General features: G+C 45.0%; 1 protein-coding gene, 1 pseudogene and 2 gene segments (V, D, J or C); 1 reads left to right on the plus strand and 3 right to left on the minus strand.

Moving 5' to 3' along the window:
- The window catches only part of fbln2 (fibulin 2), a 39,884-nt gene extending 31,083 nt beyond the window's left edge, over positions 1-8,801 (minus strand). Inside the window, exons 1-2 of one of the 4 annotated variants that reach the window (XM_055509098.1) lie at positions 8,595-8,801; positions 5,762-7,503 (exon numbers count right to left, since the gene is read on the minus strand). In XM_055509098.1, the coding sequence (XP_055365073.1) occupies positions 5,762-7,424 (1,663 nt within the window). In that variant the 5' untranslated portion in view covers positions 7,425-7,503; positions 8,595-8,801. Of the gene's footprint in view, positions 1-5,761; positions 7,504-8,443 lie in introns of all 4 variants that reach the window. The other 3 variants (XM_055509097.1, XM_055509095.1, XM_029151164.3) reach the window with 3 other exon arrangements.
- A 10,396-nt stretch (positions 8,802-19,197) lies between these two features.
- Positions 19,198-19,868, minus strand: LOC114855383 (immunoglobulin kappa variable 3-15-like). The segment is given in 2 exon segments: positions 19,198-19,635; positions 19,717-19,868. Coding segments are annotated over 2 exon segments (438 nt in total).
- Positions 19,869-22,017: 2,149 nt separating this feature from the next.
- Positions 22,018-23,112, minus strand: LOC114856355 (immunoglobulin kappa variable 2-24-like; annotated as a pseudogene).
- Positions 23,113-23,144: 32 nt separating this feature from the next.
- Positions 23,145-24,829, plus strand: LOC129604132 (Ig lambda-2 chain C region-like). The segment is given in 2 exon segments: positions 23,145-23,392; positions 24,371-24,829. Coding segments are annotated over 2 exon segments (477 nt in total).
- Positions 24,830-25,817: the final 988 nt, after the last annotated feature.

Below are 25,817 nucleotides of genomic sequence, written 5' to 3' on the forward strand. Positions count from 1 at the left end.
AACACTGCAGTGATTTAGCGTGGTGTCACAGAAGTCCCCACTTCCTCCTGTTACTATGACCGATCTGTTGGCAAACTGACATGAAGCACTGCTGAGACTGAACTGTGTCATGGTGGAATTTCATTTTGACCACTGAAGATTCAGTGAAGGGATGATTCTGTCCCAGTAATAACACAACTGTCTCAGTCACTTGGAGGAAAAGCACTAAATCCACTGTTATTGCTGTGTGATTTAGGGCAGAATCAGACGAGTGTTTGAGGCCACGGCCGTGGGTCAAACCAACAGCTCCTCTTCAGAAACCAGAAACCTGTGAGCTTCAATGTCTCATGTTTAGTTGCTGCTTTGTTATGGCCAAAGCTGCTCCTGAACTTCTACCTACTCAAAAACTCCTCCACTCACAGACATTTACATGCACTTAAAATTCCCCGGATGCTTTGCCTGCAGCAGATGAATATTCAGATTCCTTCTGGGTTTCGGTGGCGTTCTGAAGTCATGGTTCACAGCTTTTAGCTCCAGAGCTTCCTCTCTGAGTTCAGGCGGAGCTGCTGGAACCACGTGTTAGAAACAACCTGGTCCTCTTTGACCCTCTCATCCCACGTCTTCATTCCCGCCTCCTCAATAGTTTCTGTGCAGCTGCACTCTAGCCATCATTCTGCTAAGAAGTATGAAGGGGAGCTGGGTTTCAGGGAGGTGTTCAGGCATTTGAAGCGTAGACTATGTGCAGACTTGACAAAATTTCCCTCGTGAGCTTGGGTTTATTCAGGCGAAGCATTTTAGTTAGGATCAGAGATGGTGTTGTTGTTTCAAATGAAGGGATTTTTCCATGAAACCAGCACAAAAGACTTTTTGAGTGTTGTAAATGGGCAGAACTAGACATACATAGGATCTAATTTATACAGTCAGAGTTGTACAAACCACTGGGACGAGCCATCAGAACCATCATACTGTTGGCCAGGCAATGGTACGATAAACAACTCTTCATCTACTGCAGAGCAGCATATGGTTGTTTGAGCTCCTAAAAAGTGGCTCAATCACCCTAAAAATGGTTTCACTGCTTCCTACCGCTGAGAGCTGGTAACTGATTTCCTGCATGTGTTGGATACAGCAGGTAGCAGCGTGATGCTGCTGCATACCCTGCTAACATCTTCACAGCTATAACGCAGTAAGACAGTGTCTTACTGTTCTTGGTACTATTGACTTTTCTTATAAATCCCCTGCTTTGCTGTTATGTTTGAAGCATGAAGTCTGCAGAAAGAGTCGAAGGACAAACAGGACAAAAGGTGAGACAGTCGTCCAAACTACAGTGATGATGTTGTTTCCATACACGACTGTATTGTCTTAGTACTGTAGTGCCTGAGTACCAAAAATAATTCTCTTAATGTATCACACAACATAACACAGGTGAAATAAACATCCACTCAACCATCAAATGCATTTAGAATCACTGGAGTCAGACGAAATGCCTTAGAAGCGTTTCAGGAGACATTTCAGTCTTTAATCCAGACTCTGCGCTTGAACACAGTCCAAAGTCCAGATATGTCTTTTAGAGAACACGCAGCTCAGTGTTTGCTCTACATCCCAGGAGAAGCCCTGTGGTCGGACACGTAAGCGAGCAGATGGAACCTTTGTCTGACACAACGAGCGCACTCGTTTCACACTGTTCTCAGATGTGAAGTGTTGGTATCTTGGCGACGTGACTACGTGGATGGCTGTAACATGGCCTAAATGACCGTTTAAGCCATGGAGCTGGAGCGTGGCTTTAGTCTAGACTTTCAGAAGCCTTGAATCTGCTTGACTGCCATACACTGAAAACATGCTACTCTGGTAGCAACATCCTTAGTTTGCCTCTGCAGCTCAGGTGATCAAGGGGTTAATGAATTGACTGACTCTTTGTTTACCCTTAATAATGATAAAATTAAACTTCACAAATATGGTGTGGCATATTAAGTTAGAAGAGTTTTAACTGGACTTTGCATCTTTCTGAAAGTCAAGCGTGTAAATATATAGTTCTAATGAGTTGTATTGCATCTGTCTTCTGACCAAAATGTAATCACTTCTTAATCTTAATATTGGAAAGTCAGAGTATCTGTGTTATTAAAAAAGCAGCCTCAGTCTATGTCCCAGCCTCAGCCTCACATTGGCATCATCCAAGTTTGTAAAATGCAAATGAACTCTATCAGCGCATGGACACAGACGTCTTAACAACTAAGGCCTTTCTTTCTACCTGTGCAGCTCTGCATGTCAGCTCGTTAACCGTTAATCGGCTCAGCCACCGGGAACTGAACAGTGGCGTTAATGTTCATTTGTGAGTGGTTTGTGCAGCTCTAGAAAGCTTTCCAGTCAGCAACGCTGTGTTTAATGACACAGCTGAGAGGTGTGGTGATATTTAAGTCCAGGGCTTCGTCACCTCGTGACTCATGTCATTAGTGTTTAACTAGCTCCCAGCAAAACATTTGACCCAACGTGAAACTGCTTTGGACAAATTCAGTGTCTGCTCGTCTCCCTTCATCAGTGCAGCATGAATCACATCACTGTTGTTTAAGACAGTGCAATGTCTTTACTTCCAGAGTTGTCTACAATAACACAACGACAACCTGTGGCACGTTCCCTTCTCTAAAGGTGAAGTTATTATTAATAATTATTATTATGTTCATTAACTTATCTTATATGTGTAGCTTTCTCTTTCCTACTCTTTTACTGATGAAAGAAGTATCACTGCCTGATTCATTAAATGCACATGTCAAACTGAATGCAAACATTCCTTGATTTGAACTTAAAGGAAAACTTCACCAATATTCAATAGGGGTTGACCCAAACAATGGCAGGTATTTAAAAATGAAGACAATGAGATTCCTGTGTATTTTCTATGCATAGGAATTATCATTTATTCCTCTGCAAAAGTCCTCTGAAACAGAGGACATTTTGCCACATGCTCACAGACAACAAATAGTGCTTCCTGTTTTTTTCTGAACCTGCCCCAGAAACGGCCGGGCTGAGAGGGGGGCGGAGCTAAGCAACAGGTAGGTCCAATCACTGCAGCTCAGGTGATTTGTCAGAGCACAATGCATTCTGGGCGTTGTAGGCTGTTGGCTAAAGGCTTTCTCAACGTACAGTGTAAAAAGGAGACCATTTGATGTTAAACGTTGCCAGATCCTGCGGTCTTGGTAGGATGTGCTGTTAGCCATGTTGGCTCGGCTAACTTCTCTACCTCCAGCTCAGGAGCATGTCTATCTGGAGGAAGCACCTTGTCTGTACACCTGAAGAAGAGCCCCTGGCTGCCACTTACTGTACTAGCTCCACCTTATTACCATGACTCAGTGGGCAGATGGCTATAAATCAAATGTGACATGCTGGGATGATGTAATTACATCATCTCATCAAAAGATTAGCTGATTCAAAGTGGAGCTAATGGACGAACAATAGGACCATTTATCATCCACTTGCTCTGTTTCATTAAGATGTGTCTCCCATGATGGAATTTGAGTAAAGCACTCCCTGAGTCCAGTAAGTTTCTTTCAATAAAAGCGTTATGACCAGAGAAGCACGAACGCCTACAAAGGACAACAAGGTGTAGTGGCCTTCACTATGCCCTGATCTCAGTCACATGAAGAGGCAGCTACAAACCTGGCAACCTGCTTTGGTGAGAAGCCTACAAATGGAGGAACAGGGCATTTGCCCCACATGTGTAATGTCAATGCCACCGAATAAGAAAAGAAATGTACGTAAACATCAGAAGAAGACTATTAAAACATAATGTGTCATTAGTCTGGCTCAAAAAATAGAGCCATGTTTGTTAAAAGTAAGTGATGTATCACGAGTAGAGTCAGTCAGGGAGATTATGTGTTTAACACATGACCTGAGGAGACACCTGGACGCCTGGTCCCATCACAGACAGATTGTGTGTTGCATTCACTGTATTAGGATCAGCTACTGCCCTGTTAAAAAAAGCCTTTTCACATTTAACAATGGATCAAATGCCGTTATTCTATGTAGACCACATGCTGGATAGTCAGAGCTGGAGTAAAATCCCTCATGCTTCACTATGTGAGTGTGGTTCACTGAGGCTGATTCAAACATTGGTGAGATGCCGAGAAGGAGCCGTCACCATGCGAGGAGTGTTTGGCTGTGAGTGTGTCCACTCGTTTTATATCATCCTATCACCACCATTTAGAAAGGTTTCCGGGACATAGGAGGTGAGTTATATGTCGCACGCACACACACACATACACACACACACACGTGCACACACACACACACACACACACACACACACACACACACACACACACACACACACACACACACAAAATCTGAACAAAAAACTCAATTCTAACCTCCCCCTAAAATCACATCTTACCCCTGAAACAGGCCTTCAATGCGAAAATGTCTCACTTTGGTAGGAAAATAAATGCAAGACTTCAATGCAAGTACAAGTACACACACACACACGCACACACTCCAATCATGCACCTACTTCAAGCCAAACATAACATTCCCACACTGACAGGCGTCTTCAAGCACTGAGCATATTGCTGCTTTTCTAGATCTAGGTCATGCAGGTTGTCTGAGCCATTCCACTGCGTAGACCAGCACCGGTCCAACCCATAACACACACATGTAAAGCATGTATGTGTTTACATGTACATTGTACATCTGTGCGTTTGGGGCCAAACTTAGAAGATCAGTACCATTCTGTAACCTAAATTATTTCTTGGATGTAATTTGTTTGTTTTAAAAACACAGTATACAGTATTTGATCACCATGCTATTAGCACAGACATGGTTATGATTAAAGTAGATGCTGAGTCTGTCACAGTTCTGCTCTGCACAGACGCCCTAGTGTAATGATGAAGTCTCGTCCACAGTCTCGTCTCGTCCCTGTGTCCCCACTGACTACAGACCAGTGGACTTCACAATACACAAGATGAAGCTTTGGGTCTGATGGTCTTGGGTCAAAGTAGTCTAGTCAAAGTTGAGCCTTCAACTATCTTCAGCCTAGAGTGGAACATGGCATCCATTATCATCCACCACCAACCTACCCTCACCTCGAGCCTAGGTTAGGTTTTGTTTTCAGTTATTTAATTTCATTCAGCAAAGCTTGGAGAGAAACTGAAGCGCAATGACCCCATGACTTCGGGCCCCAGTACCTTCCAAGGATTTCATGTAACTACTGCATCTGTAGATGTCAGAGAACAAAGTGGCTGTCACACCTGCATTTGCCCGTTTCACTGTCACCTAGTGGCCAAATATCAATGAACGCTCTTTTAAAATGGAAAAAAATAAACACAAAAGACTGTGACATCATGATGTTCACAGACAGGTTGTAACATCCCAATGGTTCACAGCTGCTGACACAAGCTGATTAATGTAGCAGATATTAATTCTCATCTGTTACCACATTTAAATCTGGAATCTTTGAGTTACATTTGTTGTTGCTTATGACCCAACAGGTACACTAGGGTAGCATTTGTTCTCCATGGTTGCTTTATATGTTTGTTTCATTAAAACACAAATGTTTTTGCTGAATGCATCAAAAGGTGAATGACCTACGCCCCTGAACACAACGTGCCAGAACTGCGGTTGGGAAACTCACATTATGACATCTGTTCTGTCAACAAGAATGAGTAAAATAAATATAAGTCATCAAATAAGATGGTGGACGCTTGTGTCATGGTTCTAGAAACCAGTTTTACAAAAAACTAACATTAGGGTCACGGCGTATTTGTTTGTCATCTCAACTTCTGAGTCTGTTTTGACTCACCTTCATCAGGCTGCATGAGCAGAACAGGCTCGTTCCTCTTCTTAGCCTCGTCCTCCTCCAGCTTTGTGCTGGGCCCACTCTCCTTCAGCTCGAGCCTCACTGGCGTCTGGGTGGTGGTGGTGGTGGCAGGGGCCATGGGGGTTGTGTTGTCCTCAGGTCCCCTGAGGGTGTCAGTGCTGGGCTTGGGTGTGGTCCTTTCATAGCTGCTGTCCTCCGACTCCTGCTGTGCTGGCTCTGTGTTGTAGGCCACAGCCTTTCCACTCTGAACAGCTACTTTTTGGTTGTCCCCGTCCTTTTCGGCATCATTTGCATTCACCTCTTCTTCACTATCTGGTGCCACTATACTCTGTGATTCTTTAGCATGATCTGACTCTGCCCCACTCTGCTCATTAGTTTGGCCCTCGACATCTCCGACCCAATGACTAACGTTGCTCTGGCTGTGTGACCTTCTGGGTACGACACTGTCTGAAGCATTTTGATGATATGCCGCAGAGGGATTTGTTTCGCTCTCTGGAACCACCTGGGGATATTTTGGGTGTGTTTCAGTGCCTAAGTCTTGGTTTAATGGAAATGTAACACTTCTCAAACTATGCTCATCCCAGGGACTCCCTAAGTGTGACTGTGGACTTTGGTCATCGGATGGAACACTCTGCACACTTGCCGAACCCTGTGGGTGCTGCCAAGCAGTAGTGGTATCTCCATGCGTATAGGGTCTGTCAGTGCTCTGGGGATGTTCCGTCACTTCGTTTTTGTTTGCAGGAGGGTCATGGACTCCGTATCGCTCTATCAGCTCCAGTTTGCTTTCTCCATCAAAGTTCAGGAAAGCAGAGTCTCTGTCCGATCTGTCTCTGAACAAAGGTATGACCCTGTCAGAAGAGGAGGGTAGGATGGTGAGGGGTGGAGACTGAGGGTGGGTTTCTGGAAAGTCTGTCTGACCGTAATCATAGTCTCCCGTCTCGTCCTTATCCAGCGGCGGTGATTCCAACAGAGGAACCTTCCCATTAGGAGCATGATGGTACGTTGTGGTTAGGTGTTTTCTGTGGCTGGTTTCATCAGACGTGTAAGGGTAACGGTCACGTCTGCTGGCTGCATTTTCCTCTGTGGCTGACGCTGCAATGGGTCTGTGAACTTCCTCTGGATCACAGTCAGATACCGGGTAGCACATCAGCTCGCCTCCTTCATTGGGGCAGTGGCAAACCCTGCATGGGTCGATGTGGAAGGAGTCCCCAGCCTCATACTTCTTCCCTCCATGGATGCAGCCAACACGCTCACATTGCATGCAACCTGCATCTGCAGGCTCCAAGACCTCGATGCAGTTTGGGGGGATCTCAGGACAGCTGATGAAGTGGCAGCTGATCCGTCCGCCTCCGGCCGGGCAGGAGCACTCTGTGCTGCCGTAGTCCACGAAGTAGGATTCCCCCTCGGGCACTTTGCCGTTTTTGAATCCAGCATTCACGCAGTCGTAATACTGGTAGCCCTCACACGTGCATCCTTTTTGTAAGCACGAGGCGCAGCAGCCGCCACTCTCCAGCACTTCTTGGATGCAGCTGTCCAGCTGGGGACAGTCCACACCGGTGCAGTCACGCTGGCACAAGCTGACAGTCAGGTAGATAAGCAGGGTGCACCCTAGCAGGGCTGCTTCAGCTCCTGGGAAACGACGCATGGCAGCAGTCAAAGATCAGGTATCATCCAAGGCCTTGAGCTCTTCAAGGATCCTGGCACATGCTGCCCATGTGACTGATCTGTGCAGGGGAACGAGACAGAAGGCAGACAAAGGTTCTTTCTTAAAGCGGAGCAGACGAACATCTGGCCCATAGTTAAACTCCAAAAACTGAACTTTCAGACTGTGTCGTCCTTATTAACATCAGCTGCAGTGTAGTGTTTTCAATCAACATGCAGGTCGTCACAAAGAAACCTGGAACTTGCCCAAGCTTTAATTTTCTACCATGTCTGTGATTATCACCACAAAAACATCAAACCAGTCTGGTGTTGCAATCAACCCCTAATGTTTAGATGTCAACACTTCATGGCTTTAGCCGTAGAGATTGTTGGGAACTGATTATGCTTTATGCTAAATACATTCATTGAGGTAATTATAGGAGCGGGGCCTGAAGGGCACGGCCTCTCCTGACTGCAGATCCTCGGCTGCCTCGGATTTGTCCCAATGCCAGATTTACAGTTCAATATTTGAATGCCAACAATCGCAGCTCTCCTCTTCATCTGTTTAACCACATCATTGTCATCTTTCTACACATTTAAACAGGTTTAGACTGGAAAGGGTTATCTTGCTCACTTTTTATTCTTCTAACAGCTGCTTTAGCTATTTATAGGACATGAAACCCAGATGATGGAATACAACGGTGACACTCTGGGCATGAGGTGAAACGCTTTGATGTAGTAACATAGTAACAGACTAATAGCTCTTACTTAGTTTTTAATTGTCGTTAGTCACATGTTAGAAACGTTTTAAGCTTCTGTAAAGTTTATACAAGAAGTTTTGATGGTGATCAATAAGTATCTGTATATATAAAATTAGGAATTATAATTAATTGTAATGTTGTTTTTCGCTGGTTGATAAGTCTTTGTTTGTCAGTGAAGGTTTTCTTTCTATCAAATTTGTTAATTACAATAACACAGGGAATAAACGCAAACTGAGAAGAAACAGCTGATTCTCAGACATACAAACAAACGTTGTGCGCGCGCGAACTAAACAAACCGCAGCAGCGTCAGCTCCTCCACCTGATCGACGTCAAACGTTGTCCGGACGAACCAGCGCTTCAACCTGCAAACTTCCAGATGTGCGCTGAAAAGTAGTCGGTTCAGCGCCTCTCACCGCATCCTCCGTTACCAGAAGTCCGTGTGTGAGTCGGCGAACAGCTGCGCTCCATGAAGTAAAAGAGTGGCGATCCGGTGTCGGAAGCTCGTCCCGAACGGACCGCTGCGTGCGGAGCCGCAGTCTGTCGGAGCCTTGTGACCGGGAGCGGCGGGCAGGCGGAGGAGGGAGGGAAGGAGGGACGAGCCGCGTCCCAGCTGACGAAGAGCAGACTCTGCTGGCGGCCGGGCCTGCGAACAGCTGGGCCGGCAAACAGCTGCAAACAGCTGGGCCTGCACGTGTGGCTCAGCTCACACGGACCGAATGAAGCGGTGTGTGAAGTAAATCAGCTCTCGAGACTTGTGCTGCTTCTACTTTACTTTGGCAACTGTTGGTGTATGACGATAATCATATAAACTACAATAAGAATACAATTAACCTTTCTACATACAGTATGGTTCTGACAACCAGCGTGTGTTTAGTTTAGAAAGGTGCAGTTTCTAGTAGGAGCTGCAGCTCCTGTGAGTTTTTCTTTAAGTCGTCTCTGTCAGAGCAGCGACTCCCAGCAAATAATCCTGCTCTGAGCAGAGATAAGACAACCCAAAACATCCTCCTGTTTGGGGTCGTGTTCAATTCAGACCAATCAAATACCATGCTTCGGTGTATAAGTCAAATAGTGTTCTAATATACTGTACAGTGTGAGTCAAATACACTGAAGGTAGGTTTTACATGCACTGATTTCCCTCCATGTGTTTACACTTAATTAGAATAAGAAAGCCTGTAATAGTTCCACAAGGTATAAAGATCTTCGATATCTCTCCTTCACACAGTGAGGGTGGATCAGTCTGTTACTGAAGCTGCTCCAGAGCAGACAGTGAGTTCTCCAGTGGGTGAGAGTCCTGGTCCATGATGGATGTGAGTTTAGCCAGGACCCTTCTCTCACCCACCTCCTGCACCGTGTCCAGAGTGCAGCCCAGGACAGAGCTGGACTTCTTGATGATCCTGTCCAGTCTCTTCCTGTCCCTCACTGTGATGCTGCTGCCCCAGCAGACCACACCGTACAGGATGGCTGATGCCACCACAGAGTCATAGAAGGTCTTCAGGAGTGGTCCCTCACTCCAAAAGACCGCAGTCTCCTCAGCAGGTAGAGTCTGTCTGACCCTTCCTGTACAGTGCATCCGTGTTATGAGTCCAGTCCAGTTTATTGTTCAGATGCACTCCCAGGTACTTGTAAGAGTCCACTCTCTCAGTGTCCCTTCCCTGGATGTGCATCGGTGGTATGACAGCAGGCTGCTGTCTGCGGAAATCCACCACCATCTCCTTTGTTTTCCCTGCATTGATCAGGAGGTGGTTCCGCTGGCACCAAGTTCAGAGTGACGTATCGTATCGGTGATCATTGTGACAATCACAGAGTCATCAGAGAACCTTTGCAGAACACAGCTGTCCGTGTTGTGTTTTAATTCTAACGTATAAAGGGTGAAGAGGAAGGGGCCCAATACAGTCCCCTGTGGTGCCCCCACACTTTAGTTCTAATTCTACACCCAGAAGACATCATGTTTGTCCTTTGAATGGTGACACTGGTCAACTCCAATCAGCTGACATGATTGTACGTCAGCACCAGAGGCGTTTTCCACTACACAGAACCTCCCAGTGTGAGCTGCTGTCCTTTGTACCTAAACTTGGCTGATCTGCTGACCTCACGCTGCTCTCTGCCTCTTCCATTTGTAGCCCTGGTGTGACCCAAGGCCATAGGCTGTCACATTTTCCTCAGATCCAGTCCTGTTTCTATTTAGCTTGCTGTTTTCATGCTGCAGGGATGCAGGAAGCTGAACAGGTATTTGCATTTACTGATAAATCTCTCCATATTTCCTGCTTCTGGGCGGAGCAGCAGTGGCAGCAGATGACAGACTGCTTATGACTTACTAACTCAGACCTACATCACGTTTCGCTTTTACAGCTCCCTTCTCTTCACTTGGAGGACATCGTAAATTTGGCGCCTCACCTCCAGAGGACGTTTGACTTCAAAGGCCTCAGGGAGTGTGATTGTTCCTGGTCATAAAATGCGGCAGGCCAGAGGTTTGAATGGAACCACACGTCATCTGGACCCCTCCCAGAAGGCTGCACTGGGTCCCATTGAGGCTCACTCAGGCCGGGGGTGTGTGGTGGTTGGGGCTTTGATAAACACATGGACTGTGATAGCAGATAAGAGCAGTGCCAGGGGAGTGGGCAGGCTAGAGGTGAACAATAGAAAGAGCTCACATTCAGAAAAGGACATGTTGAGTCCTGTTTAATCTACTGCATCATGGCCCATCAGCCTCATGTAAAACACACAAACAGGCTGTGGCAGCATTGCTCCCCCAACGTCGCACAGCAAAGTGACACAGTAACAAGATCAGAGAGCTGTTGCCACGGTGCAGTGAACAGACTTGAGTTTGCACATACATAACAGGATCAGGCTCAGCCCTGGTACAAGCACTGAGAGAGGCCGGTCAACGCATGAGTGAGATTTGTGGGATCTCTGTGTGATCGGGGCAGCGACAGATGCAGACGAGGCTTTGGATCAGCCGAGGAGGCCTCAGGGAGACAGGCTGCGTGAAGGGGTCACCGGGGAGCATCTGGCTCAAGACTCAGCGGCGTCCTTCATGATTTATGGAGGGGGGCCCTAAAAATGCTTTTTATACAACGTCTGGAACACACTCAGTATCAGTGTTGTATAACATGAAAACCACACATACCTGCAGAAGGTTCACTCAGGCCGCCTGTCATTTCAGTCTATGTATCATTCTAGGATTCTATAGGAAGATTAATACGTCTACAGCAAAATGGAACAATCTTCATATACGTTTGCTTCCAGCTTCTCTGTCTTTAAAACAGCTGGAGTTAAGTGTGGCGTGAGGCTAATATTTAACAGTATATCTGTCAAAGAAGAACATGAGCTACACAAGTGACAACACGGTGACAGTAGTCGACACCTAGAAGTGAAGCGACTGATGATGGTTTGGTTTCATGTGATCACAGGTAGAAGAATTTACATGTGGCTAATTGTCAGGTTATTGTCAGGTTGTTGTTACTGTACAAATGGAAAAGGTCCCGTCTCAGAACAACCAGATTGTGTCTTTTTGTACATTTTAAAATGAAAAATCAAAAATCAAAGTCATTCCAGACCTCTTGTTTTGAGGTGGAAAGTCTGACTAGATGTTAATTATTGTTATTTAGTTGTGAATTTATATATCACTGTAATGAATTTACTTACAAAGGTGGTATTAAAAATTCATAAACACAATTGTACAGAGCTGATTTACCTGATCAGAGTGAAGCACTTTAACACTGTGTCTAATTCACCCACCATCACGCACAGTCACACACTGGGGGCAGGTCACACCCACATCACCAACCATCAGCCTTCAGCACAAACACTGATGGTGTGGAGCAAGCATCAGGCCCTGGCAGCCACACGTGTCCATCCCATAGCGCTGCCTCCATTAGCAGATATGCTGACCATCATGTAGTCTTTCTACACACATGAATTCTACACACACACATTTCATGAGGTCACGTCCTCTTCTACTGTAGCATATCTTAACGGACTCTGGTCCAATGTGGCCTTTGATTAAGCGTGGTCAGCTCATGAGTGTGTTTGTCTCGAATTGGAAGGTGGTCTATGCTTTGTGAAGTCATTTATTTAGTTTTGGCTTCTCTCTGCTGGTTTATTTATGATTGACAGCTTCTTTCACTTGCACCATTTTGGACTGTTGATTCTGCATCAGTCTGTCCTCGTTTACGCTGTAGTTTAAATGCTGACCGTAGGAGCTGGACCTTTGGCAGAACATCACATGAGTCATTTAATGATGCACTTCCACGTATGGACCCACGTCCATCTGCTGAGCAGGTCACCAACATCCTGTTTGCCTGCAGAATAAGTAATTACCATGGAAACAGAATGCAGTCCCGCCTCTTAGGTGTGCGTCCACAGTCTTTAAATACTACAGGAGACTGGTTTAAATGCAGTGCACATCTCAGCATGTGTGATGAATTGTGGTTTCTCCTTGAATGGCGTTATTTAATTGAAGGGGGGAAACAATGGAGAGATTACGTTTCTGGCATGTGCTTCCACTAACTACAATGTTTTGGTGAATACTTGCATTAAATGACTTCCAGACTAAGTGTATTCCTACAGTAGAGTCAAATCATGAAATCGAATGCTCCAGGAATGCTTTTGTCGTTGCTGACCGACTGTCTGATTCAGAAAGGAGGAAAAAAGCTGTGTTTTTGTGAACATGTGCAGCATGTTACAATTAAGCTCTGGCATTAGATCAACTGCAAATCCTCATTTCCTGTGGAACACTGACAGTGTGCAGAATGTATGCGTTTTGAAGTTAATGATTTACAGAAGATACCTGCTAAAACCTCAGCGCAGCAGAAACATATCTGAAAATACTGATTCAGCGCTGGGCCTCACTCAGCGCAGCCTGCTTATCTGGAGGATAACCCGGAGGAATTTGCAGGACAAAGTGAACTGAGAAAGAGGAAATGGGTGTTGTCACCTCTGGAATCTACGTCTATAGGGGAGGCTGCCCTGCCCCGTGTCACTGGTTCTAACTCAGGGCCCTTTGAAAAGCAAGTCTAAGGCACACTGTTAAAACAATGACGCTGTATGTGAAGTCAGGGAACCTCACAAGGCATTTGCCTCTGAGCATGGATTACACATAGATTCAATAAAAGCTCACCAAGCCAAGTCACAACTTTCCAAATTGGGCTCGTGAGCTTCATAATCCCTGGCGTGTTTACTGCCAGTGTATGAGCTTGTCTTAGTTACTGGCCGACCTGTCTTGCTTTGGCGGTGCAGTGTGTTTGGCTGAAGGAGCAGAGCTCTGACAGATGTGAGCTCTCGCTGCAGCCAGTGTGGTCAGCAGGATGCTGGAAACCTCCAGTGTCTGCGCTGACTGGTGAGTAGACTGCTCCTACAGTCAGAGTAGAAAAACCTCCAGCAGAGGAAGATTCAGCCTTTAGAGGAGAATAAATGATGAGGATGATCATTGTACATTATGCAGAGAGAAGAATTCATATTGTGCAGGTTGTGTTGGTTAATTTGTGCACTCTCGCCTTGCCAGGATAAGGAAAACATGGAGTACGTAAGCACTGGTAATGTGTGTTGAAGCGTAACTTTATCTACTGTAATATAATAATAATCCTGAACGCGTGACACCCTGTGCTGTAAACAAGCACATGGCTGCTGTTCTTTCCACACGTTCCACTGATGCTTGACTTGGTTTCCTTTTATTCCAGGAGAACATATATAGATGGGATTTTAATTTGAAATTCAAGCAACACAACTTTAATATCTCAGTAGAGTATGTAAAAAGGGCAGAAAGCATGTGGTCATGTTGTATTCAAACTTTATTCCACACGTATGCAAACTAAAATGGGCTTTTTCTTTATATTGCGTGATTGAGCTTTGCACCCATTCCGTTAATCAGCTTCTGATTTCATGAAATATGCATGGGCTGCCAGCAGGCGCTCGGTGGGGAGCTTGGGTTTCCAGGGGATGTTGCTCGATATGGAGGAGGCATCCAAATTATGCATTGCTCCAAATTGGCTCCCTGTGTCTCTCTGCTGCAGCAAAACACAGTCGTGGCGTTACAGCCCAAAACTTTCAGACTGGGAAACGCTGACGGCGGGAGCTGCACATTATCTAAATGCTCCTTCCCCTTCTGGGGGACGTGAAGCCTCGCTGATTCAACCCAACCTGAGCTGGCAGCAGGACTCCTTCCTGTCCCGAGCTGATGAATGGACCTTTAAGAAAAACGAACATCCACAACCTTCGCTGTCATCTGCCTTAGTTATGATGGAAGCAAAGCCGGTGCGCGAGCCAACCTTTAACCAGGAAAACAACAAAGTCAGCTGCTGTCGAGCTCCAGGAGGAACAACAACCACTGCAATTTGGAAGAGTTCAGCGTGTTATACGAGTCCAACCTTTACCTTGAATTAAAAGCTGCTGCTGTTGGAGCAGCTCTGTAAAAGTCATTCCAGGCAGTAATAGATAAAACTAAACAGAGCGAGTGGAAACGTTTTAATATCTGGTAGAGGAAGAAACATCAAACAAAAACATTTTGTCCGGTTTTAAAAATAAATTGTCTGGGTTTGTGTTTTTTTTCCATCATTTTACTACTTCCAAATGAGGAACCCTTGAACTCTGCAAATGTCAAGCCAATCAGCATCCACGCTGAATGTCAGCGTGGATGAAAAAGCAGTAAACATAGAGGAAGGAGCGGCCCGACGCATGCTCCCAGGCTGCAGCCTGAGGCAGGGCATCACACAGGACAGCTGTTACAGCAGTGGGGCCTAGACATTCTGCGGTCCCTGTGAAGTCCGGCGTCCCCCAGCAGAACATGGGGTCCTCCTGAGCATCGCTGCAGCCTCTCTGCATCTGCTTTAATGATGTGTGCCGTTTGCATAGCTCCCAGGACCCAGACAGAGAGACACTGACGTGCCCCAGCACATTGAAGCAGGATGGTAAAAGATGACATCATGCACCTGGAGGCGGCCATGTTGGAGCCAGTAGGACACAGAACATCTGCTTGTGTCTGTAATGTCTCAGCAGGATCATGCTTTGTTGTGGTGGGAGCTTGTTCAATGGATCACTGTTCAAAAAACATTTACTGATGGACAGTGTTAGACGTGTGTGCTCATGTTTCAGTGATACATATGTAAAATATGCACAATGTCTGAGGAACAGTTGTTCATTCAGATGCCTTTTACTGAACGTCACTGTTGCTCTCCTGTCTGTAAGGAAAGAGGTAGAAGAAGATTTCAGCTTCCTGCATCCTCCTTTTCTTTACTGCTCAGCTGATTCCACCACCTGTAGAAAACCCAGTTCACTGCCGCCGTTAAAAACAAAACAAACCAAAATAAAAACATTCAAAAATTAAAACAAAAATACATTTCAGTTTAGTCACAGTATGTTTCAACAGTAGCAGGTGAAGGATGTGGGTCATGTACACTAGCCTTCATTTCATTTTTAGCTTTTACTTTTCTTAGACACACTGTCACCCTCCTCCTGCTGCTCAGTATCTGATCTGGAATGAACAGTGGATGGATGGATGGATGGATGGATGGATGGATGGATGGATGGATGGATGGATGGATGGATGGATGGATGGATGGATGGATGGATGGACAGTACATTTAAAAACAAACCTGTTTTATATGCACATAACCTAAAGAAATAACACAGAGGCTTAGTTATTTAAATTAAACAATTCCTTTATTCATTGGAGCTAGAGACTTCATGGTCATTCAACAGGTTGAATCGTCCAACTCCCAGACAGGCCAATAAAGCTCCGGTGGTGTAGCTGCTTGTCAGGTTCTGGTTTTGTTTTCAGCTTTATTTGGAAAGAACTTAGTTGTCATGTTGTTGGTTCCAGTATCATTTCCTGTTTTAGTTTGAAAGGACTTCCTGTTTACCGTAGGTCACAGCTGTCACCGTTTCCACCGGTCATTATCCACACCTGCACTTCATTAGTAATCAGTTCACCGTGTATTTAAGCATCACCTCTCACCCCAGTACCTCGCCAGATTGTCGAGTCCTAGTACCGCATTCCAGCGTTCGTGTCGAGTTGTCTTGTTTGCTGATCACGCCTGTCTTTGACCCCCGATTCCTGCCTGAACCTCGTCTGTACCTTCGCTGTGGATTTTGTGGTAAACCGTACGACTGTCTGACCATGGAGTTTTGTCTAGCCCGAGTTTATCCGTGTAGCGAACTCCTGCATGTTTCCCGGACCTGATCTTGCCTGCTCCCTTTGTATCTGAAGAACTGAGACACCCCGTGTATGACCTGGGCTGCTTAACTACGCCGATTCAATTAACACAGTTTATTTCATCAAGCTCTCGAGTGCGCTGTGCATTTGGGTCCTTCCGTCGCGTGTTCCTGACACTGCTACACCACCCATCCTGTGAGTTGGGCAGACAAGTTTGACAAGGCCAACTTGGCAGGAGTAAGTACTGTATCTAAGACAAGGTGAACATTATAGAAGCTGTTAAATCTCACAAACTGCAGTTTACATTTGTTCAGAATCAGCCAATAAAATCAAGAGTGATGAGGTCTCCTCAGGTAAGATTTACTGATACTAAGGTATTTAGTTCACAGTCTGGTGTTAGCTTTGGTTTTATTTCACTGCAGCATTTGTCTGTGCATTAGTCACAAGCTTCCTGGTAAGTGGAGCACACTTGATTGACGCTACAGAGATGGTTCTGTAAACCGTCTGGAGCTGGAGGAAACGGGTTCCTGGTCTTTACAGCGGACTGCAGTACGAGGTGCTCTATCCTCTGGCTTTCAAAGTGTCAGCTCCTCATTGATATGACGGACCCACAGGCAGAGTCGGTACACAGATCAGCACAGTGACAATGGCAACGGCACAGGCAGGGGATGAGCAAAAGGCAGTCAAGATTCAGGCTGGGTTCCATACACAAAGCAGAGTCAGAAGAAACCGACTGGGAGCAGGCAGGACATGTTCAAAACAAGAAACAGGGTCAATACACAAAATGACTTACTTGGTTGAATGATGGAGCGTAGACACGCAAACACAAACTAACAATCTGGCAACCGATGTGGCGATTACTGGTGCCTATGTATTGGCCGTGATTATTAGATTATTGACAGGTGCGTAACTAGGACCGGGACGTGAAGCGGGAACTAACATAACGTGACCAGAAATGGAAGTACTAAAAATAAACCAGGAGACTGGAACCAAAACCTGACAACTAAGGTGAAACAGAAAAGTCCTTATATAATAAAACAAGAAACAAAAACCCAGATCGTGACACAAAGGTTGGGACTAGATGTCACATTCAGGAATGATGCTGTAATTGGCTCCACTGAGATGGTGAAATGATTTGTAGGAGGCCTAAAATATTATTTAAACCTCATTCCTTGACCTTTGCCCTCTTACCAGGTGACTTCCCGTCTTTTTTGTAAGATGACTTACACCCTTCGATTCCAGTAAAGGTTTTGTGATTGAAGTTCAGATTTCGCTTCTTATGGTTTTCTGCCTTTAGCCATGGCTAGTTCATAGTGTAGCACATCAACCAACCAGCCGTCATTCCTCCCTCTACTCATGAAGAAGTGCTGACAGCTGAGCCAGTGCCCATCATGGCTCCGCGCAGAGGCCAGATGGTTTCCATGTGCAAGCGTGTATGAAGGCCTGATTTGGGAAGATTCCTCAGAAGCGCTCGTTCCCTGTGGAGGTAACGCTCGAAGAAGCCACAAAAATGAACTGAGGGCACATCTACAATGCAAACTCACCTTAGAGCTGGGACACGAGAGCTAAAACATTTTAACGAGTGGCCTCTGATCAGAAGGGACACTCGCTAAAGTTTGAAAGCAGAGGGAGATTAAAGTAATCCTTTCTCTTGTGGCTGTTGTGAGCGGTTGTGGTTGCGGTTGCGGAGCATCTTGTGGCATGTGATCCAGAGCTTTGGTGAAGCCTGTGGGAGCTGAGGCTGTGGGCGATCTGCACAGCAAACGCCATCTGTCTGATCTGAACAGAGCAGGGCCCCATAACTGCCAGGACTCTAGGAGAGAGGAGCAGGAAGTGTCCGGACCTTAAGGCGCTGCTGTTTGTTAACCTGGAAACACGCAGGCCACTGTAACACACTGTAAAAGCCTTTTAGGTTTGAACCTCCATCTCTGTAGGAGCCATGATGGATCAGTTCATCTGTGGGACGTTCAGATGCGCTATAGACGTTTTCTCATTTGAGCCCTTCATGCATCAGCACTTACGTTGACAGCCTTCAGTATGTAAATGTCCAAGACTGTCCTCCAAACCAGCCTATATGAGGATTATTCAAAGTTTACAGCAGCGGGGAACAAGTGCTGCTTTGTGGTTTCACAGCAGGCGCAGTGTGACATGTGTGTCTACGAATGCTTCCGTCCTTTACCGTATACAAATGAAGATTTATGTGGATGCGCCCAGAACAGCAGGGGTCGGATTTTAATTTCCTAAAAATGCTACACACCGTCTTTCTGTTTTAATATGCCACTGTACAATCAGTAATCAGTGACGGGCGTCCTGACCTTTTCATCTCTTCAAACAGTGGCCAATCAGTTTCCCTTAATCAGCAAATGTTGTTGGGAGGAAGAGTGTGGAGGGAAGGTAGAAGTTCGTTCATCTCAAAATGAACATCACTGGAGCAGAACGAGCAGAGAGAAGATGGAGCTGCAGCCTCCTGTTCGTTCCTCTTCCTTTTTCTCGCTTTAGGTTTGTTTTCAGGTAGACTTCTACTTCTGAGTATTTCTAAATCCAGGCTAATACTGTACATACTGTACTCTGCATGCCGTGACCGGGTGCATTCTATGACTCTACTCACCTCTCGTCCCTCAGCCAGGTTATGGCTCATGGTTCAGGAATCTGTGCCACGTCTTGTTGAAGGTACTGTATTTGTGGCCGAGCCACATGTTCTAGTTCACGTTCAGGTTCAAGTGTAACATCCATCATCCAGAGACACACGACCTGAGTTCCTGATGCTCTGTTCGTATGGATTCTACATGTTTCTCTTGGTACCACATGTTTCATGACCCATGTTTTATATATTTATAGAGACAAACCAATCCATTGAATGACCCAGTGCTCTGTCATTCTACTTAAACTACACATGAACGTGTTTACCACTACTTACACCAGTGTGACTCGCATCAGTTCCTCTGCAGCTGAAGGAGGTTTTTGTACGACGCTTTTTCACCGTGTCAACAGATGCTGGTTGTTGATGTAATGGTTGCTCTGACAGTAATAAACTGCTGTATCTTCAGCCTGGACGCTTCTGATGGTCAGAGTGAAGTCAGAGTTTGATCCTGTGCCTGAAAAACGATCTGGAGCCCATGACGCTTTATGAACAGACCCATAAATAAGCAGTGTAGCAGCTTTTCCGTTTTTCTCTTGGTACCAAGCCTGGTCATGGTAAATTCCGGTGTGAACCTTTGGGGTGATTCTACAGCTGATGCTGACGGTTTGTCCCACTGTGGTTCTCACTGCTGCAGGTTGAGTCACTGTGACCTGACCTCTGGACACTGGAGGACACACAGACAATGACATGAAGCAGCATCACGGTTCAGTGGCTTCATCTCACAGCTGGATTCTTTGGACTTTACCTGTGAAGCAGCTGCAGAGCAGAGTCCAGATGAGGACGGAGATCAGACGCATGGTGCTGATGAGGAGGATCTTGGTGTCTGGTCGTGATGAAGGACGGGGGTCAGTCATCCAGTGTTCAGCTCTCTGTCTCAGAGCTCTATAAACTCTGGCAGAGCAGTGGAGCATGAAGCTGCTGATGCAAAGAGGCTCAATGGAAATGAGTGAATCCAACAGGAGCCTGATTGATATGATGATGATCATGTTATTGAGTGGATCAGTAAGATTGTTTATGAATGTTTCTTTGATAAACATTGTCACAATTACTTTCAGCTGTAAGTTTTCTAAGCATGTTCAGAGGTTTTATTTAATCTTTTTGGAAAGCATAATGTTCAGTCTGAATTTGTTTTTTAATAGAATTTCTTTCTAAAAAGAACTAACAATCGAATTTACATCTGTTCTGTTTCTTATTGAATTTCTAAAAAAGATTTTTTGACATTAATGTTAAATATATTTTGTTTTGACTATAACATTTAAATATCAGAGGAAAAAAGTGGAAACAAAAAAGAACAAACTTTTTTTCTGAAACTTGTCTGTTGTCATGGTCCAGCAGCGATGCCTGACGGTTGCCATGGTAACTGAGCTGGCGAAGAGAAGTGAAACATTAAAGATCAGTTTCACCCAAAGGCAGAGTTTGATTAAAACATGTTCTGTCTCATTTCCAACTGTGAGTCGTGTGAAACACATCCTGACAGTGTTGGATGAGGATTCCTGCAGACCAGTGGGCGACCTCTGACCTGTCCAGGGCTCCCACACAGAGACTCTGAGCAGAGACCAGTGCACCCAGTCCAAAGGCTCTGCTGTTAAATGTCTTGTACTTTCTTTTCATTTTATGCTGTTTTATTAAAATCACCACTAAAACATCTGATTCCGTGCTCACTTCACCACATCCTGATCAACATTTTCCAGATTCCTAACAAAAATTTGCCTCATTAAAATTACTGCAACATTTGTTTGGGTTATAAACATGATATTAAAGAAAAAGTTGACTCACTGTTGGTTCAGCTGTTAAACTGCCTCAATTGATCTGGTCACATGTAAACTTGGGAGGAATTTATTGTGTTATTTAATAATCAGAACATCATCAACACAGTGTCAGTGTCAATGTTGCTATTCATAACTGTGCTGTTCTCCATCAGATGCATTTGAGGGAGGTTTTTGGTGCATGTGTTGTATTTACAGCAGTTAACACCTGCATTTTCAGCCTGAACTCAGTCAGTATCACATCAACTAAAACCATGCGGAACCTCTCACCTTCGTTCCTGCTGAACAACATTATTCACAGCATAATACGATAAAAATCAGATGCAGAGAAGCTGCAGCTAATTGTCTGATGTCATAACGATGCTACTGTGGTGCGTAATTGAAAAGATTTCTAAACAAACTGAAAGAAGGATCTGACTGTACTTTCTTATTGTGACAATCGGGCATTTACAGACACATTATGACATCATGGATACATAAAGCCAGCTGTTAATCGGTGTTGTTAAACCTGCCTGTTGTAATGATTCATGGTTTGTGAAGTCTGACGCAAACGAAGGGGAGGTTTCTGTACGACATTTCACTGTGTGAGTGGAAGGTTGTTATGCTGCTTACAGTGATGAACCCCCAGATCTTCAGCCTGAACTCTACTTGAAATCTTCCAGCTCCGTTGGTCTGTTGAGTTTCTGTCCACTTTGACTGAGAAGGTTTTAGTAGGAGTGTGTGAATAGGAAGCTGCCAGTGTGCTGATGCTGACAGTAGTGAACTCTGCAGATGCTCAGCGTAAAGTCAGTATCAGACCCACCTCCACTGAATCGATCAGAACCTCCAGGCCGACAGGTTCTAGCGCCTTAATCGGGAGTTTCAGAGCTTCTCTGTGCTTCTGAAGGTGCTGCTGAATCCACTCACACTCACAAATGAACTGGGTTTACATCTGATAGGGACAGCCTGTCCAGCAGACCAAGCAGCAGCAGTCTGAGTCAGGAGCACGTCTCCAGATGAACCTGTAGCATGAAGCAGGTTGGACATGAAGAACAGATGGAAGCAGCTCAGCGCTGCTGGTCGCACCCTGAACATGGAGCCCTAGAGCAGCCAGCAGCAGTCTCACCCCTCATCATGGAGCCAGTCTGAAGACCTGGACAGACGAGATCGCCGCTGGTCTGTGTCTCCTCCTGCTACAACACCTTTTTATTTGTTTTTATGGTTTGATCAAGGTCATCATGGAAATTACTGTGGGTGTTTATGATTTGTTTTGGTCAAATAAATGAAAATTTATTTGGAAATGGTTCATTTTAATATTCCATGATGAAAACTAAAACAAATGTCCTATTTGACATGGACAGAGTCTACGCTTTGTTCAGGTTTTCTTGTAATATATTTTACATCTTTAAGAAAACACATTAGTATTTGGCTGATGTTCTGTGTATTTTATTCAGCCTTTTTGACAATATTGTTCATTGTTAGTGTTGATCTGTGCTTTCATGTTATATTGTAAGCATCAGACACAGTCACTGTAGACGTGTGTGTGTGCAGCTGCAGTCAGAGTTTCTTTCTGCTTCTTTTTGACTGAGGGAGGTTTTTGCATGACTGTTTCTCACTGTGTTAACCAAGATTTGCTGTCCAACCAGTGATAACTCAGACAGTAATAAACTCCAGTGTCTTCCACCTGGACTCCACTGACAGTCAGAGTGAAGTCAACTCCGTTCCCTGATCCACGTCCAATGAACCTGGAGGCGGTTCCTGTAAATCTATCTGACGTTCTGTAGATTCTGTAGAAACAGAGGTTTGGGAGCTTCTCCAGGTTTCTGATGGTACCAGGACAAGAAGTATTGTAGACCAGAGTACTGGACTACTTTTCTATTGACATTACAGTCAATAGAGACATCTTGACTGATCTGCACGGATTTGGCTGCTGGTTGGGTCAGCACAATGTTTTGTCCAATGGAACCTGAGGACACATAAGAAACAATAAAACTCAGATTCACCCAAAAGGTGAATAAACGTTTTTCCTCACCCTGGGTGAAGCAGAGCAGAGTCCAGATGAGGACGGAGAGCAGAGTCATGGTGGTGATGAGGAGGATCTCGGTGTGTGGTTGTGATGAAGGACAGGTGTCAGTCATCCAGTGTTCGGCTCTCTGTCTCAGAGCTCTATAAACTCTGGCAGAGCAGTGGCGCATGAAGCTGCTGATGCAAAGAGGCTCAATGGAAATGAGTGAATCCAGCAGGAGCCTAAACAATATGATGGTGATCATCAATCATCATTTTCCTTCATTAATGACTTTTATTAACTGATTCTTTAATTACTTTTTGCGTCAGTAAACCTCAATTCTAAATTCTTTATTCTAAAAAGGAATACTTCTAATTTAGGCTCAGATTTTGTGGTATAGTTGTGTTCAGGCGCTAAGGCTGTTTCTGTAGATTTTAACAAATGTTTTATGCTATAAAAATTTAAATAAATAAAACAAAGCTGTAAAACACAGCTAAAAACTATAAAACTATAAAAACTGTAAAAACAAATGTTGACAGAAAAGCTTCCTGTAGAGTTTGTTGTGTGGGAGTCAGAGCCGTGTCTCTGCACTCAGGTTTTTGTACGACCACTCAACCAGTTTGTTTCACTGTGGTTCACGTTCGGTGCAGGAACCAGACTGGATGTTGGAGGTAAGTCAGATGTTTAAAACTCCTTTATTCCAGTTGTTCATGGAGCCATGATGGAGAGAAACTGCTTTCTGACTTTGTAAAACAGTTTTATACGAGTCATAAGAAGTTACATTAGGTTCTAAAGTTATAGGTTATTGGGACAATGGATGAATCTCTATGTCGTAGGTTTAGTTCAGAACCGCTTTTCCACATTTCAAGGTTTTTATTAGTTTGTGTAACTGAGGTTCACATTCAGTGAAGGAATTAAAAGGGATGTTTGAAGTAAGTCAAATAAAAACCTAAAAAAGTATTTATTACAGTAATAATAGTTGACCGGACATTATAGTCGCCACACATGCATATTTTTTTATTTTGTTAAATTATGATAGACTTTAGATTTAAAGTCTGTGTTGACAGCAATAGTTTAATTTAACTCAATTCAGCAAAAAGCATCAGTTCTTTAAAACCTTAAAACTTAAAAAAAGAAAAAGAGAACTAAACCTGCAGCAGAGCCAGGCTCAATGTGAGCAAACATTTGCCTTGACTGGTTCCAGTGGAACACAGGGAAGAGAGATCTTTTTTGTAGAATTAAATATTTTTTAATCTGTGGTAAAGCTGAATCTTGAATGTTCTGAAGCTTAGTTTAGTTCTGTTCAAAGTCTAAGTCGAGTCTTTAAGCATCTGTATTATTGTTATGAGGATTCAAGTTCATGTTTCTTTGAATGAAGTTGAACAGAATGAAGATAAAAATGATTTATCTTTGAAATGATCTGATGTTTGTTAGGTGTTGTTTTACAGTGTTTTTAACATCTTTCAGTTGTGATTCGCTTTTATCCAGTTCCGTCATCCCTCCTTCTCTCTGGGCTGATTTGCATGGAGGTTTCTGGAAGGAAGTGAAACCTTGTGTTAGTCAGTGCTGGTGGAGCAGAACAAACTGACAGAAACTGGACTAAGGCAGCTCTCTGACTGACAGCTGTGTGGTCCCGCCTCCTTCTGCAGGTGATGCTCGCCCCACCCTGACGGTGCTGCCTCCCTCCAGGCAGGAGCTGCAGCGGGGGACGGCCACGCTCACGTGTCTGGCCGACCGGGGCTTCCCCTCAGACTGGACTCTGTCCTGGCAGCTGGACGGCGGCGGCATCAGCGGCGGCGCCGGCGCCGGGTGGGAGGAGCGACGCGGCGCCGGCGTGGTGGGGCAGGACGGCCGCTACAGCTGGAGCAGCAGCCTCACCATCCCTGCAGAGCAGTGGAGGGCGGTGGGCGCGGCGAGCTGCGAGGCCTCCCACAGCTCCCAGTCTACAGTCACAGAGACACTGAGACGGGGCCAGTGTGTCTAGTCCTGACCCATTCTGTATCTGCGTCCTTCTGTCACACGCTCAGCTCATTTTGAAAAAATTCTGCTTTTTGCATCAATCTAAAATCGTCTTTGTCCTTTCAGGCAATAAAGATTTGTGTCTAAAACGTGTTGCGTAAGGTCTGATTAGTCCTGCCTGCATCAGGACATCACAGAGCCACACTCACACACCAGATCTCCATAATAAAGACTAGTGCAGCCACACAATCAATAAGCTCACACACTACGATCACAGATACGGTCTTGACATTTGTCTACAAAGTTTTAAAAGGTTCACCAAAAGTAAACTGTGGACTTGAACAAGTTTGTCCAAGAAACTGTACAATGTCACACTGTACAATGTCTATAATAAATTTATATAGCAATAGTTATGTACAAGAGTTGTATGTGTGTGTACAAATGTCTGCATTGTTCCAGCCTGGAAGTTCAGTAATTCGATCTAGTTTCTCTCTACACACTATGTGATGTATCAGCTATTAGCTACAGTGACAGCTGCAGTTTATCTGCTCTCTCTGATTCTCACATATTAAGTCCATTTGCCTGCAGAACGCTGGGATTTTCCAGCAGCCAACAAACACCTCAGCTGACGGACGCAGTGTTTGGCGCTCGCTTCACTAACGCAGCCTTGTTATAACTACATCTTATCGACTGGGGCAGCTTGAAGGTGGACCAAGGTTCATCCACGTGCTTCACAAACGTCCATGACAGCTTCGTCTGGAGCCTGACGCCCCACGAGGCCCAGCAGGACCTCCAACAGACACAAGGGTTCTAATGCGTCAGCTACCGAAGCTGAAACACCCGTCGCTTTCCTCTGATTGTCCTTTTCATATTGTCACAGACAAACAAAATATCTAACTACATGTATATTACTCATCAGGTGATGACTGTGATTTACTCTTTTGACGAGATGTAGAAAGGACTGGTGTTTGACACGTGGCTGTCACACACCAAATGATCAAAAGGAGAAGTTTGATGATGGGTGTTCTTGGTATTTTGTGGCATGAGAGTGAAACGCCTGCTTTGATCGGCGCTGAGCAAACTTGCAGAGCTGCTTCAGAAAGCGCAGTTCACTGTATGTTTCAGTGCGTTAGGACC

The sequence above is a fragment of the Betta splendens genome, chromosome 5 (genome assembly GCF_900634795.4).
Source record: "Betta splendens chromosome 5, fBetSpl5.4, whole genome shotgun sequence".
Taxonomy (NCBI): domain Eukaryota; kingdom Metazoa; phylum Chordata; class Actinopteri; order Anabantiformes; family Osphronemidae; genus Betta; species Betta splendens.